The sequence below is a fragment of the Aplidium turbinatum genome, chromosome 15 (assembly GCF_918807975.1).
Source record: "Aplidium turbinatum chromosome 15, kaAplTurb1.1, whole genome shotgun sequence".
Taxonomy (NCBI): Eukaryota; Metazoa; Chordata; class Ascidiacea; order Aplousobranchia; family Polyclinidae; genus Aplidium; species Aplidium turbinatum.
The window spans coordinates 10,000,001-10,017,203 of record NC_137486.1 but is presented as its reverse complement, the minus strand read 5'-3'; the positions used below and the strand labels follow the sequence as shown (position 1 = coordinate 10,017,203).

Here is a 17,203-nt window from a genome sequence, read left to right as displayed (position 1 = left end):
AGCACAATGAAAAAGCGCGTTTTCTGTTATTTATTGGAATACAACAATTGTCTGTGTTTAGCAATTCTTTTCTTACACTACCAATATTACTTTGAGTAACTTCGTACAAATTGTCCACGAGCCAAGTTTAGTATGAAGTATTGTGTGCAATTCCACGCAAGTAATCACAAATTTCATCATCTTGAAAGTCTTGACGCCAAGTTCGGACGACTCTAGTTAGTCTTTCTGCACTGTCCTTGTACTTCTTCTTTGGAGGGGGTCCTGCCTGGCCACTGACATACTGTTCAATGTGAACCTCATTTAGGTTTTGCTCTCGCTTGATTGCAGATATGAACTTTCAAATATCTGGATGATTTGCAAATACCTGGAACATGAACCCTCTGTGCCATCCTTCAATGCTATTATTAGTTTTGGGAAGGCCACTGAGGACGCCATCATAGCAGTTCCACATTTGAATTGCAAACATTGGAGGACGGCGCCCTTGACGACGATCTGGGCGCCCAACCTAAGTGTCTTCAAAGTAGTCAATTACTGACTGAGCAACATCTGGTAATACATTCCCATCAATGAGAATGTCAAAGGCCCGGCTGACTTCATCAATAGGCACAAAGGCCAGAGACGACAACACGCGCAGCCTCAGAGCAAACTCTGCACTTGTCTCGTACTGCTCCTTCAGGCCACTTGATTGCGTCTTTCTCCAAATGCACTGGCACAAATGGAAGAAACAGCCACGGTGAGTTGAAAGTGGGTACTCTCTGCTTACTGCATTAACCATGGCCATTTCAAAGTCAGTCATGATTGTCTCTGGAACAGCAACAGCAGGTAACAACTCCTTGATCTTTTGCAGCAGATGAATGTATGTCCCTCTCCTTTTGTCCCCCAGTAGGGCATACACCAGAGGCACTGAAGTGTTTCCTTCAGTCCGTGTATTGTGTAAAGCTGTTCAAACAGTGAAGGCACTGTCTTGAAGGTGCCGTCAGCATACCAGTGCTTTGAACCGGCAAGGAGCTGCAGATTACTTTCAGTGGCAAAGAGGACCATACGGTTATCTGCAGGCCCAGAATCATAGGCCAAGAATGTTACACCAGCAAACGTTTGCTTGTACTCTACTGGAAGCACAATGTCACGGAGATAATGTGGGATTGCCGGGCCTGCATTTTCCTTCAATCGCACTTGGGTGACTGCCCTTTTCATGCTCTGCACACTTAGCAGTTTTGCTGCCGTGGCTTGACTGAGTCCAATAGTTTTTGCTGAGACGAGGTAACTTGGGTCATCACGACTGTCTTTTGCTGCACAACGAATATTTTTCATTATCTTTGCTGCTTCGACATGACCAGCATCTCCAGCATGATTGTGCTCACCTCTGGATTGTACAATGGCTGCCATAGCAGTTGCTACTCGTGCAGGACATTTCTTATTAAAATGCTCACATTTCCAATAAGTAGTTTCTTGCCCTTGTGCGTTAAGTGCACTATAATCTTTGTAATAAAGCTGGCCACTATACAAAAGTTTTGGCTTTCCTTTTTCGCTGCTTACAAACTGTAGCCTAATGCCATTCTGAATCAGGGACTTTACGCTCTGTCTGCTCGTCTACACTCTACAGCAGGGGTCCGCAAATAGTGGGTCGCGACCCAAATTTGGGTCGCGAGACCATCCACAGTGGGTCGCAAAACGGTTTAAACTTACCATAAATATAACTTGTATGGCAAAAATAAATACAATCATATAGTCTTTGATGTGCTGAGTTTCGTACAATTTGGTAGGCTACAAGAAAATTTATACTTTCGATTGTAGTACGGTACAGTAGTTAAGCCCACGGTTATAGGCCTATAACCTGAAAGACACCTTGAGCCAGGGCATGAAAACTCTCTCAGCTTATCTCCAGAACTGGCGACTGAAACTCAGCGAAACCAAAACTTTGGCGGCAGTTTTCCACCTACACAATCGGGAAGCTGATCGTGAGCTACATGTTCAGAACAATGGAGAACCTCTGTTCTTCTGCCCCGAACCAAAATATCTTGGGGTGACATTAGACAGATCGTAGGCTACACATACCGCCACCATTTGGTGTCACTGCGCAAGAAAATGACATCCCGCGCTGCACTACTCAAGCGCCTGGCAGGCTCCAGCTGGGGGGCGAGGGCTGACACTTTGCGTATAGCAGCCTTAGCCCTTGTCTACTCTTCAGCAGAGTACTGTGCACCTGTTTGGTGCTGCAGTGCTCATTACCATAACATCGACACTGCCATAGACAGCGCCCTGCACACAGTGACCGGATGCCTGCGTCCCACTCCATTGGACAATTTTGCCATTCTCGCTGGCATCCAACCTGCTGAGCTTCGTCGCTAAGAAGCCACTCTGTTTCTTGGCCGACGGGCACTAGAGCCTAACCATCTTCTTCACCACAACATCTCTGCTCCCCCAAACCAGCGTCGACTGAAATCAAGACACCCATTCGTGTCACCCGCTCAACTTCTGATCAACGAAGCAGATGAACTTTATCTCTGTGGCTAATTGGGCGGACCACAAATATAGATCTGAATGGAAGTTAAGTCGGCCACCACCAGACTCCATTCGTTTATCTCCGACGGCGACGCATGCTCCATCGGCCTGACACTACAAAGACAGACCTGGGTGCGCCTCAACCGTCTTCGTACGGGCGTCGGGCTTTTCCGCTCAACCATGCACCAATGGGGAATGGCCTCTTCCTCCTCCTGTGAATGTGGTGCCGAGGAACAGACCGCAGACCACACCATCAATGACTGTTCCATCTTCAAGCCACCTAATGGAGTGGAAGGTCTGCGTGTCATGGATGGTGAAACTAAACACTGGCTGCTCTCTAGTAGCCTTCCAGTGTAGTCCGGGAACATCTTGAGTCTGGGGTGGTAAAAGGATAGAGTAGACCCTCAGCCCCAGAGGCTTGCACGACGACGACGACGAAGCACACAGTTAATAGGTCCACCCGCTTTTTAGTCCATTCCGGAATTACTGAAGGTAGGCTATAGGAGTGGTAGAAAATTGTCCCACGCTTAATAAGCCAAAATCGTCTGGTGCCGATGTGGCCTTAATAAGCGGGGACGACCGTATTGGAATTGATATTAATTTGCAAAGCGTTTTGCGCAAAATTATATACTTCCGAAACGTTTGGGTCGCGAAAATTTCGAACGATTGCTTTTTGGGTCGCACTAAAAAGTATTTGCGGACCCCTGCTCTACAGGTACAGCACGTCTTTAAGCACAATTAGCACATCTCTAGCATATGGGCTACCTTAATTGATTGTTCGTAAACAATTGTAACTGTTTTTTTTTAGCCTAACTTTTATGAACATTTCTTTACGAACAATTAGTATTACGGTCAATTGCATGCCCGAATAATTGATTTTACGAACAATTGTTTACGAACAATTGTTTACGAACAATTGTTTTACGAAAAGCTGTTTACGAAAAAAACGTCGGATACCTACAACAATGATTCAACAATCGGAAACTTTACAGTGTAAAGTTTACACTGTCAAACGCGGTGACCGGGCCTGTGTCAGTAGTTCAAAGTTTCTACAAATGTGCGAAAGTGCTGGGATTAAGCTCTCGAAGAAGCTTTCCCAGTCCGAGGATAAAGATTGAATTAATCAACTTTAGTTCTCCAGTTTGAAGCGATTTGATTATGATAAATAATTGCAAATTGGTGCAAAGTGAAAATATGCATGATGATGTTGCTGTGACCGAAGACTATGGACATAACCAAATGAAGCCGGAGGATCTGCTGTGATGACGACTGATTAAAAAATGAGCCAAGAGAAGTGACATGGAGCTAAATTTCTAAATTTTGTTTTCAACAGATATTGACGAATGTGCTGAGGATACGGATAATTGCGATCCAAATGCTGATTGCTCCAACACCTTAGGAAGTTTTAATTGCTTATGTAAAAATGGATTTTCCGGAAATGGCATTGTTTGCGCAGGTTAATCTACAAATCGTTTAATTTGTCTGGAAAATTTTACTATCTCTGAGACTAAGTAAGATAGAAGTTAACGGAAATTTATTGAATATTACTCAGAAAAATTCTTTACTACAGCAGTGCCGTTGTAAGTCAATATGTTGCGAGCACTGAATCAGGCTGTTACAAAAATTGTTCTATAATTTTAAGATTTTTACACGTGAAAACATTTTTTGTCAAATTGTTGCGATAAATCAAATTAGGCTACATTACTTTTTCATCATGTTATGGCATAGTTTCACAAGGCGCATGATAACTTTTACTTTAGTTAAATAAATATGGAGTCCCACACGACTAAACTAACATAACAATTGTATGATTAAATGTATTATATAAGCAAAAGAAATTTGTTTGAAGTGTAGCGATACAGTAGCTCACATGTTTTTCAACTTTTCGCTTTGAACCTTTCCGACCGCTATTGAGTTAAGAACTTAAATAGCACCAATCTTAAAACTGAATTACGTTTATTTTTAGACATTAACGAATGTGAAACAAGGACGGACAATTGTACTGTGACAGATAATAAACAGAAGTGTGTCAACTTGTTTGGATCCTTCGGGTGTGCCTGCAACGAGCCGGAATACAGAGGAACGTATCCCAACTGCGTTGGTGAGTCAAATATTTTTGATGCAAAGGAACCTTAAATTTATGTTTTTGGCCTGATTCAAAAAGAACAGTCCAAGGCTGTGCAAGTATCACGACCATCATCACATTGTAATAATGCCATCTCGAGGAATGCTGTACAGTAAGAATGTAAGATGTCTTTATGGTCGTTCGAGATACCAAAGCAGTATCACGTTTGATTTACCTTGCTGTCATGCACTGGCATTCAGGTTTGCACTTTCCAAACTCTAAGTCTACAGCCTCGGTTTGAGTGTCCTTTAACTGACTTCGGTTATATGACAGAACGAGGTTTCACTACGCAGCAAGATCTGCAGACGTTGAAACAATGTAAAAAAGAAATGGAAGAATTTGATAATACTTGTTGACGTGTGCTATAGATGAATTATCGATTTTAAATTTCATAATTTTTTTTATGGTTGAAGTATTGAATTTTAAAATGCTGTATAGGTTACTTTTGTCCTGCATTTGTACACATGCCTGGAAACACATCGTTCACTACTTGCACTATTCCTGGTACCATTGAATGGCCCATTCCCTACGACGGCGTAACGGCGTACAAAGTTAACCAAATGGTCTCTTGGTTTGTGGATCTCGAAGGACAAACGGCAACTTCAGGTAAATTATTCTGCAGGAGATAAAGTTAACGTAAGTTTGTTTAATTGTAAGGTAACGGTTGTGGAAAATGATTTGGACAACATACATCTCTAAATGGACGAAATTAAATTATGAAAGTGCGATACGACAAGCTCATAATGGTGAACAGTGGCGCACTGTCTCCAACCCTTAATACAATACCAGAAAGGGACATGATGATGAACAGTGACCTACTACTCAGTCATTGAGCTTTTGGGAATGAGAAGATAAGGTTCTCATCACACTAAACCTTCGGCACTAACAAAAATAGGGTGGTCAGCTTTTTTGTTCTGGCCGCCTTTCCTTCAGCAGCAACCCAGTCAGCATTGACAATTGGGTAACAAATAAGAAATATAATGGGCTCCAGTTATATTTGTCCACGGGCTCAAGTTCCAACTCAATTGGGCAGCCCAGTTTGAAAACGTTTCCGAGCGGTGTCGAACTGATGTCTTTGGTAATTGGATCCCACACGGATACGATGCGCCACTGAACTTCACGCAAAAACACTTCGAATTCAAAGGAAATAAAAGTAGCTTCTCTTCGTAGTTGAAGGGAAGATGAAAGAAGAAAATGTGTAAAAATATCTATGCTGCCATTATAATTTAAACTACTAATAAGCTTATTTTGAACTAATGTGGGAAATTCAACTCAGACTAAATTTTGTAAAATGTTGTTGTGCAAATGGGCTGCCCAGCTTGAACCCACATCAGATCTCACAACAATCCTTGCAATAATTACTGGCAGTATAAAAACAACACTGACAAAGTTGTTTTCATACAGCCAATAAAAATATTTTTGTTTTGTAAAAACATTTTTTTGTAATATTGGACAACCCACTTACCACCCATGTTTAGGTGATTTTACAGCTAGGCTGCCCAAATTCAACCCACATTGGTGCTTATATTTTCTACTTTCTTTTTCAAACTAAAAGAAAATACGGTAATAAAAAGTTGAAATTAAAGAGATGGGTCTCGGTTTGCGGTTTGGGGCAATTCAACAAACATGAAAAACTGGATTTGTGTTGACCCATTTGTGACCTATAAATAACCCACATGGTATGCCCACACGCCCAAGTGCCCACTTAAATTATTAATGCGCCCCCAGGCGGGCTTGCTGGCTGGGAACGTCTACCCAATTTGTTACACCCTGGGTAGAGGTGAGCGATATTTATCAACAACCAGCTTAACCTGGGTGTCGAACTAAGTTTGCATTAACTATTGGAAAGCCAACGCCTTATTCACTGTGCCATCTCACTGTTATTAAATTGTATTGAAACAAATTTCAGAAAAAGCACGTATTTTTGGCTTGTCTTTAAAAATTGTACTGTACTTAAACAAAAACTTTATACAAATGTTTGAAATTAGATTGTATTCGTTACAGCGATCCGGTTCACGTTTATAAACTTATCGGTGGAGAGTGCAGAAGACTATATTATTTTTAGCACCAGTAGCAGCATATTTGACGTGGACGCCAAGCTTGCTGTTGTAAGTGACTAACATTAGATTGCATGAGAAGGCACCAGAAACCTTCAAGATTGTTTGCCACCGCCAAACTTTTTCTTAAAGTTTTCCTTCGCGTTAATAAGCTACAATTGTAACTTACATCTGTTATTGTAAAAAAGTGTCAATGTTGTAGTAAAATAAATAGGCTAAGAAGAAAAAAATTTGGAATACTTTGGTTTGAGTAGTACTGAGCCAAAAATGCAAAAGCTAAACTAATGTTCAGCAACCGTTCCGAAACGTACAATCCTCTGTTTTAATTATCATCGGCCAACGCTACAAATCGAATTGAAAGATAATGCCATCACTTGAATTGTAAATTAGTGCTTAATCGTTTTTATTGTTCGTTTTCTCAGTTCTAACTGATAGTGTTTGCGAGTTTGTAAAAACTTTAATTTCTATTTTCCAGTTCACCGGAGAGATGAATGGCGTCCTCAATGATCGAGCGCCTGCCACCAGTACTAACCCCATTGGTTATGACGACAATACCAAGACCTACACTTTGCCAACACAAAATCAAGTTTACATTCATTTTTTTAGTGATAGGGGAACAGTTTCAACTGGATTCCAGATTAACTATGAACCAGGCAGGTTATGCATTAAGGGTAGACTTCGTCGTTGAAGTATGCTATGTTTTATTCTAATCTATCACGCCTAAGATAACCATAAGATCTTTAATTTCTATATCTTTACTTTTATTTTGAAAAATAAGCGTAAGCTATTTTAAACCACTAATAGACTGAAAGTTGGGTTGAAATTGAAGTCGTTTGCAGCAAAAGTTGATGTCACATTTTGACGAAATTGAGTTGTGCATATTTATAGTCAGAAAAGCATAAAGAATGATCTGTCAGAGTTTCAAGTTGAAATTCATTCGATTTCGAAGAAAACGAGGCAGCCCATTTTTGGCAAAGTGAAATCGTTTTTAAGAAAAAGTTGGTATGTGCGTATATAGGGTTGCAGTCAGAAAAACTAATATGACTGGGTCGACTAAAACAAAGTACAAACATAATGTTAGATTTTTCAATATTTGTAGGGAGCAGAGAATTGATCTTAACACTTGCAATTACCAAAGCAAATATTATAAATATTAAAAAATGATCACAATTTTTCATCCCCTTCTTTTTTAAATCCATGATAAACGTGATCAATACGCTGATTTGCACTCAGTTGTGACTCCTTTAATTACTTTCTGACGTAACTATTGCTTTTTGTCCTTTAAAATTTAATTCGATCATAATAGTAGGCTAGGCCACCTAGGCTAGACGACCTGCCTAAAACCAATATACATTTCAAACTTAGCGTGCGTGGCAATTACGTATTTAGATTTTGAAGAATAAACTCAAAGTAGGCAAGGCATGCGTTTAAAACCATTGCAGTTGCTTCGTGTCAGATATGATCATAATATTGAACTTATTATGCTGCACCATGATGAGAATATTATAATTTCAAACCGACGTTTTGTTTTTTCGGAAAAATAAAATAGTCAAAAATTCTTCCGATACTATTTTCTATACATTTTAAATGGTTCAAAAGAAATCTTTTGAAAAAAAGTTCATATCAACTGTTTTTGCATAAAAACTATTAGGTGGAAAGTTAAGATGTGAAATTTTCGTACAAAAAGTTGATGAGACACAATATAGGGGGACAAGCTGATAAACCCACATTTTCTTCGAAAATACAGAAAACTACAGAACCTAGAAAGTTAAAACTTACACATCTAAACTGTATCAAAAATTTCCGTCAAAGATACATATTCTCAGTCTCAGTAAAATATTTTAATGTATAACATAACTTTTTAGCATATATGAAAACTTGAACGGTCATTTTTTCAAAATTTCAACATGTGGCTAATCAACTTTGGCCGCAAACGGCTTCAATTGCTGTTCGGCTAATACGAAGACTTTGTATTGATAGTGTTTTACAACCTGCAGCAACTGTTGCAAAATAAATCACTTTTAAAATATTTTGTATAAATCGAAATACTTTTTGCCACAGACATGGACGACTGCGATGATCCATCGAGAAGTGAATGTCAAAATGGTGGAACATGCCAAGATCTTGCTTTTGACTACGTGTGTCAGGGTTGCCCTGGTTTTGAAGGGAAAAACTGTGAAACTAGTAAATCACTGTAGTCTATGTAGCTTGACACATGACAGTTTAATTGTGATATAAGCTGCGATACAAGCTGCATTTAGCCAAGTTATAAGTTGTAGTGCAATATATGTTACACATCATGATCATGCTATTATATAAATGCTAAATATACTTTACTTTTGCAATGTTTAGACTAGCCTACTCTTATTTGAATCATGTAAGAATGCAAAGTACAGTATATATGGCCTACATTGGCAAGTGTCCGCTTTTAAAAAAAAAATAGGTGCATATAACTTGAGAAAGTATGTTTTATAACAAGGGTCTCCACCATCACAACATGAGCCATAATATTTTTCTAAGAAGTGATAATTAACTTTATCTAGATATCGACGAGTGTGCCACGGAAACAGACAATTGTGATTCTACAAAGGCGACATGTACTGATCTAAATGGGAGCTTCAATTGTACATGCTTTCCTCAATACTACGGTTCTGGTGTGGAGTGCAGACGTAAGTTTCTTTTGGGAAAAGCTACGTTGACTTTCTAGTTTCAAAGAAATTAAAAAATATTGCTCTTTAAATGACTGATGAAGATTTTAGATAAAACCTTTGGCTGTGAGCAGGGCCTCCGAGAGAAGTCAGCACTGCTCGGGAAACAATACGAAAAATGAGCCCCATAATATTTTTTAGCAAAAATACAACTAATTTGTATCTTGTGTTGCATGTTCCTGTTTTAAGCTGAAGTTAACCTACTTTCTTCAGCATGAAAACTTCATTCAATAATGTGAAAATCAGCAATGATAATCGCTGGATTATACTTGCAGCAAAAATGCCATTGTGGCAAACTATTTTGTCTAGAAAGCTTTGTAAACACGCAACATATAGGCAACAAAAATAGTGCAACCAAGCATTTAATTCAAGGGTGTCCAAACCGGTCCAAACTTCTTCCCAGGCGAGCCAGATTTGATAATACTGAAGTGTTCGCTGGCAACAACTGCATTAATTTTCTAAAAAATGCAAGTTGAATTTATATAATTTTTGTGTGCCTGCAACCCAAAAATAACACGTCATTGTACAACAACAGGCGCGAGCCATGCAAAAACGTCTCGCAGGCCGGACTTTGGACAACCCTGATTAAATTTAACCGTTTTCGGACTTTTTCAAATGCAGCGTTCCAGATGACAGCATCAAATGACAAAAATTTTGCGACGTCTGAATTGATGTACAACATGTAGGCTACTGTAAGTTATTGGTAAACTATACGCACTTCATTTAAGAATTTATTTATTATTGAGTTGGTACATTTTTATTTTAGTAGTAAAGATGGGCCTCCTTCAAAAGTGAAAAAAACACTCGTTTTTCGTTTACAATGTTTTGCTAGAGAGAAAACTTGCCCAACTTCCCCCTCTCGGAGCCCCTGGCTGTGAGCAGGTCTAAACCACACTTTTATACCCAGTTTTGCAACTAGGCGTTATTATCCTAATATAGAAAGGCCATAGCAAATGAAAGCGTCTGATTTGCAGTGTAATTGTCTATAAAATTTTGTGCTTGCTGCATTTCTGTTATTTTTATTTGTATCTATTTAATAGAAATAACTTAGTATTTACCACCTTCAAGTTCAAACTAGGAATATTCATTTTATCAAGCAGATAAATGTTTTAACTTACAAATAAAAGAGAGAACATCCATTCTCGAGTCTAATGCTTCCCTAATTCCATTTCTTTGTTGCTCAGTGATCATCTTAAAGAAACGTTAGTGCTAAATTCTTGAGAGTTTTTACATGGCCCGTTCGGATTACACTCACAACCACTAGTATACGAAGGTGGATGCTTTATCTACCTGAATTTGTAACTCTTAATACGTAAGCAAAGAAGGAGCTCTTCCTAACTAGACTTATGAAAGTCACTTTTTGAGTTTTAACAATTTTACACATAAATTTTGTTTACAGCTCTTATACGACTCTCCAATTTAACCATCAATCCCATAAGTGACGCCTCTTCAAGTCGGCTTTTGGTCAACTTTGACCTCACTAATGCAGATTGGAGTAGAAATATATCGTACATCACCAACTACGTGATCATACTCACCGACACAGCAACAGGCATGTCATTCAACGTCACAACAAATCGCGTCGACTCCCCAGACTTTTTGGTGAGATGTGTAAATTAAAAAGTGTGTAATTTGGTGTGTAAATTAAAAGTCTATCAAGGTCAATGGAAGTTTTAAAACTAATTGTGTGGAACATACTACTAACTGCCATCTTCTAACAAATATAAAAGTATATTTCATCGACCACGATATTCTTTGTTTGTTTTTCTGTTCTTTTATTTTTATTATCGAAAACGTGGTTCAGTGGTGTGCTGCTTGAACTAATGCAAGCTCACGCAGACTGAACGCCAAAAATTATCTACTTTCAAATTTAGTTGTACCGTATTATGATGTCGTTCACCAGGCGTATAATTCCATGGCATTATACCATATTCTGATGTAATCTAAGCTAAACTATCATAAGGTGTTTCAGGTGATTTGTTTCTGACATTTTGTCAATCAAGCACCACTGGCTTCTTTGAATAGTTAAAAAAAACATTGCAACCTGGACTTCGTGACACAATTGTTAGTTCAGTCGTTCTTTTATGTTTCATGTCCATTGGCCAGCCGCGTAGGCTACGCAAACTTTTTTTGATGGGGCATTCCTTAATTTTTTTTAAAGAAAAATATCCATTTTGTAGTTGTAGCATAGACTCTTTACTTGAGGAGTCCATGAGTTGTAGTCAACACAGTAGCCTGTTACCATAATAGGTCATATGCTCGTCACACTGTACACTAACGATATCAATTTTTTAATATGAAACAGCTAGGCTACTTTGGATTGATTTTACACTGAATAAAGGTAATAGCCAACTGGGTAGTAAACTTGGCAACTTTTCGAGTTTTCTCCCGAAAAACCCTGACATTTTGCGCCGTTCTGCCACACCGCTGAAAGAACCGATTCCCACTTGTGCAAAGTGAAGCAGTAATTCAGCCCAACGGAAATGTGTCAAAGGCTTACATCTGCAAGTGGTAATCGGTGTAGTAGTCTACAACGAAGCCGCACCACAAAATATGTTGTCATTGATAGCTTACATCATTGAGCGTTTCAAACAAACTATTTTTGTTTATAGTACATCACTAGATCGAAGCCTATATAGTGGGTGAGTTTAGATCTCAGCTGGTACAAACTGGTGGTCTCGACGCTACAGTCGTGACCAAAAGTTTAAGATCGCCCCTAAGCATTTTTAATTAAGCATCATATTTACTCAAAACTAAACCCATGAACTTGAAATAATGTGTGAAAATTACTTAATTATAACAAATCATTTTACATAATAAAGCATGCTTGTTTGAACTAAAAACTTTCGGAACAGCAGTATTTTGTTGGTCCGCCAATAGATTTTATTAGGTACACTCTTCAAATGTTGACATGCTCTCCACAAAGACTTCTGCAGTATTCAGTTGTACTCAAGTTATTTACAGCCATATTTATGTTTAGCAGAAATAATGATTTCCAGCAAATTTCTCGTTCTTAACGATTACTCTGTGCACCTCACAACAGAAGCAGTCTAAGTTTACTTTTACTTGCAGCAGATGTCGGTTTTTTTATTGCCTTTAACTGCATTGACACGGTCTGTTTTGCACACTGCTGAGAACAATGCATATCGATGAACACAGCGCTCTACAGCATAGCCTACATAAAGCACATTGTTATTCTATTATTTTCAGCCCATCGAAATCCCGGTAACCCCGGCAACCGATTACCGCGTTTCGATTACCTACGGTACAGTTGGCGAGCTGTTTGATGTAAATGGGTTTGTGGTTGATGCTGATAGTCAAGATATTACAATCTCCAGCGGCTCTACAGGTAAACTAAAAAAAATTCTTCTACGCGAGTGTACGGGACTTGGACTGAGTGTTAGCCTACTGTTCTGCTGTGTTTTGTTTACTTCTTTTGAGTTAAGCTTGCACTTCGATTAACACCACCTACGCTTTGTAACAGTTTTTACAACATGTTGGACACTTTGGGCTCTTTGCTACGCTTGTTAAAGTATTTATTAGTCGTCATGTTGCTAACTTTACATTCTTGTGGTTATAAAATCAAAACCGTAATGATAATATTAGGCTACTTAACATTTTTGTTATTGCTTGCTAAAATTTAAGTTTAATTCCTGTTTCAAGTTTTTTACAATCTCACAAAAATATGCCACTGAATTGTGTGAAAATGAAATTGGCCAAAATATCTAGATTCCAAACTTCTAGAATCTAGAGTATCGGTTTTTTGTGTCGCTGAGTTTCATGCTGATGTTTTTTATTTTTAACTTTGAGCTAGTTTTCAAATTATTCAAGTACTGTGTACTGGGCAGGAAAAAACATCAAAAGCAGTGGTTTTCAACCTTCTTGTCGTAGAGGACCCCTTTGGTGACCTCGAAGCGGTCACAAAACTCTAAAAAATTATCTGAAATTTTAGCAGCATGTATCCCTAACGGAAACAAATGCTTCATAAGTTTCGAAGCGACACACTTAGATGAATTTGTTGAAATGATGTGTTCCTTTGAATTTCATTAAAAATTAATGAATTTTTGCGACCTTTACGAAGAATTTCTCCTTTTTTTATATTTAAAAGCAATATTTCGTTGTAATCACAGTCATGGCAAAACTGTGAATACTAATAGTATGCTGACTTACGTTTGCATAATTTCTAAACAAAGCATTAAAATCTGCTGCCTCAAAAAAATTAAAGTTGAACATACATTATTACATAGCTTTATAAAAAAAAATTAACTACCTTTAATAATTTGTTTAATCGAACTTTTGTGTGACACCCTATTTAATTTTTAATGATGCACTAGGGCAGGGCTTCCCGATTGGGGGTGCTCGCACCCCCTGGGGGTGCGAGTAGCTGTTGCTGGGGGTGCGGGAATCCACCGAGGAAGAAGAGCTATACCGTATATAGAGATGGATTTTGTTTAACGAGGGAGGTGGTGATTATCTCTCAGAGCATTCTATGTTGGCCTATCCTGCACATTTCAGCACAATGCATAACAACAACAACAGAATCCCACCCGACAAGTTGCTGAAAACAAAATGGCTGTGGTGCGAACGTCACATGATTGGTGGCGGGATAATGCGATAATAGTGTGTCAGCAATTGTCTCATTGTTGACAATTTCTTATCGTACACATTGGGAAAGAACGCGTTTTAAGCGAGAACGAAGTTTTTCACGTTGTAGACTGTGGATTGACTTACGAAAAGGAAAGTGTCAGCTACTAGTCAGGCTAAAAACAGAACTGATATTAACCTGACTAGCAACTGGATTGTTTGTTTTTTTGTCAATTTGAGTGAGCTAAGTTGGGCTGATTGGCCATTGGCATTACACGCCGGTGGCCCTTGCAATAAAGGAAAGGCAGAGGCAGGATAAAACTCAAAGATCTTGACTAACGCCATTATTTTCTCAGTTTGTGTTATTTCTTTATTTATTCGCTTTTGCATTTTGTGTGATTGCGTTGTTGAAGGCTGCCCTTTTTCCTATTCGTTAGCCATATAAAGCTGCTTTTCTGTGTTGTTTTCGTACGTATTTTGAATTTTTTTCTCAGAACCACTCCGCTTCAAAATAGGGGGTGCGAGATTGGCTTCATCAATCCCATGGGGTGTGGGGTGATAAACGAATAGGGAAGCCCTGCACTAGGGCGTCACGACGCACAGATTGAGAATTACTTTAATACACTAATAAAACGTAACCAATTTTTAAATGCCGTAATTTATCAATCATGCTGCAAATTCAGAGACTTTCACTGACCCTTGGAAGCGTTTTGCGGACCCTGGTGGAGAACCGCTGATCTAGAATAATTCCAATTTGTAACGTTCGCATGGACTTGCAATAAAACACAGGAGGTCTTCAAATAACGTTTTTGTTGTATTAGTATCGTCTTAAGTTTAACAAATTTTCTCACACAATTATTTCAAGCGACTCAACTAAAATAAGAAGTAAAAAACGTTAATTTTTTTTAGCAACTGCTGCTCCTGCTAACTTTATGGTTATCATCAAAAGTAACCTAAATCTCATCTTCAACTGGACAAAGCCGACAGAAACAGGTCGAGGAATCATAACTGAGTATGAAATTGGATATGAACGGACTGCTGACGACTGCAGATTGTTTCTGACTATTAATGACCAAACTGATTGCGGGATCGAAAAGGTAAAGTCTCAAACCGTAACCAAATTTCAGAGCGCTTAAAGTTAGGTTTAAACAGCAAGTTTGAGTAATCGACATACTGCATATCCGATTGGCAGGGCCCACAAGAGGAGAGGACAACCAGTGCATTGCACCGGGGCCCGGTGAGTTCAAGGGGGCCCGACAAAATGTCTAAATTCACGCGAAAAAAGATTGATTTCAATGATTTTGCATAAAATATTGTTTTTATATTAGTTTTGTATGTCGAATGGGGCCCCCTTATGGGTAGCCTAAGCTATGCCCTTTTTTAGAACAACAAAATTTTCATTTTTTTGCGTTCAGGGGGCCGATAAAATGTTTAAATTTGCGTGATAAGGTCAATTTTGCATAAAATGTTTTTTATATTTTGAAGTTGGTATTTCTTATATGAACTTGGTATTTCTTAATGTCATGAACAATAGCAATGCATTCATCCTAAGTTTGCTCCCCTAGTCTCTGCAGATTTTAAGGTCAGAAATGGTATTGTATGTTAATGTAAAACTGTATGTACACATATGCAATGCTATGTCAGCCATGTCGGGTAGTATTGCAATTTTTATCTTTGAAATGGCAGATTTTACCCTTTTGTTGCCATGGATACAATCAGGTGTTGCCAGAGTTAGGATTAACGTTAGGAAGGGTTAGAGTTAGGAAAGGTTAGGGTTTTGATCTTTGCCCAGGACTAAAAAAAATTTCCAAAATACAAGTTTTTGTTTTCAACAGCTATAAACTTTTCCTCTAATTAGGGCAGAATTCCATATCTGACAAGGCTATTGAGGCTATATTTACACTATGTAGTGTTTTAGCATTGTGCAGCATTTTATCATTGTGTATAACTAGTGTGTATCTGTGAATTTAAAGTTATATTTACAATAGTGCATTGTTTGTGAAATAATGTAGTGTAAATACTCCTAATTTATTCTTTGTAAGAACGCGCACCGCAAGTTTCGCTTGTGATTGGTGAGATATCACGCGACATGTCGCGCTGGGGGGCCCGGCAGCAACATCTGCACCGGGGCCCGGCAGGGCTCTTGGAGGCCCTGCCGATTGGTAATGGTTCCGTGTTAGTGCAATGGAGGTAGATACTAAAGGAGAGCTTGACATTTTCTGGAACTATATCAAACAAATAAAAGCAATTGCAAACATAACTTAGATTAAAAAAAAAAACAATGCTACAAGCACAACACAAAGCTTTTATCTGCGAACCTCAATGGCCCAACATAAATCTGACGTCACTGTCACCGGATGACTGCTCATGGTCTTTGGCTAGGATCCTGATTGCGCCAGAATCTAACTATCAGTTGTACAATTCATTGTTTTGACAATTACATTTACTTTGCTTGTTTGTTTATATACGGTGCTGTTAAAATAAAAATAAATTTACTTGACTCTATGGGTCAATTCCCTGCAGCCCGGAGCATGCAAAGATTGAGCTAAAAAATTATCTTAAATAGATTAAATCACGGTAACATGTAAGCTGTGTTAGCTGATGACGTCATCCTTATATCTGAGCAACCTAAACAACTACAAACAATGCTAAGTGAACTCAATACAGAAAGCAAAAAGATTGGCCTTCATATGAACTTTAACAAAACGAAAGTTATGCTTAACAAACTGGCAGACATCGGCAGCAATATTCTTTTGGACGGAGCGACTATCGAAAAAGTTGATCGCTATATATATCTTGGCTAAAAAATTACAACCAACTCCAATAAAGATGAAATCGAAAGAAGAATATCACTTGGATGGCAAGCCTTCGAAAGAGCAAGTTCGATATTTAAGTCAAAACTGCCTCTTTCTCTCAAGAAACAAGTCTACGATCAATGCATCCTTCCAACCGCTACATATGGTGCAGAAACTTGGAACCTTACAAAGAAATTAACACTTAAACTAAGAACTATGCAGAGAGCACATGAACGAATCATGATGGGTTTAACATGGCGAGATAAAAAGACTGCCGAATGGATCAGAAATCAAACAAAATTACGAGATATATTAAGCACAATCAAGAAACTAAAATGGTCCTGGGCAGGTCATATAGCAAGATATCAGGACAATAGATGGACTAAAAAATTAACAACATGGACACCACGAGAAACCAAAAGAAAGAAAGGA

The 17,203-nt window shown here is 38.5% G+C and overlaps 1 protein-coding gene across 3 annotated transcripts in view; it reads left to right on the top strand.

Moving 5' to 3' along the window:
* The window catches only part of LOC145783861 (uncharacterized), an 85,924-nt gene that overhangs the window by 45,351 nt on the left and 23,370 nt on the right, over window positions 1-17,203 (top strand). For all 3 annotated transcript variants that reach the window (XM_082595614.1, XM_082595615.1, XM_082595613.1), the window contains exons 13-22: window positions 3,836-3,958; window positions 4,469-4,603; window positions 5,066-5,233; window positions 6,632-6,735; window positions 7,160-7,337; window positions 8,746-8,868; window positions 9,228-9,353; window positions 10,792-10,994; window positions 12,603-12,741; window positions 14,886-15,073. In XM_082595614.1, coding sequence (XP_082451740.1) covers window positions 3,836-3,958; window positions 4,469-4,603; window positions 5,066-5,233; window positions 6,632-6,735; window positions 7,160-7,337; window positions 8,746-8,868; window positions 9,228-9,353; window positions 10,792-10,994; window positions 12,603-12,741; window positions 14,886-15,073 — 1,487 coding nt within the window. The remainder of the gene's footprint in view (window positions 1-3,835; window positions 3,959-4,468; window positions 4,604-5,065; window positions 5,234-6,631; window positions 6,736-7,159; window positions 7,338-8,745; window positions 8,869-9,227; window positions 9,354-10,791; window positions 10,995-12,602; window positions 12,742-14,885; window positions 15,074-17,203) is intronic.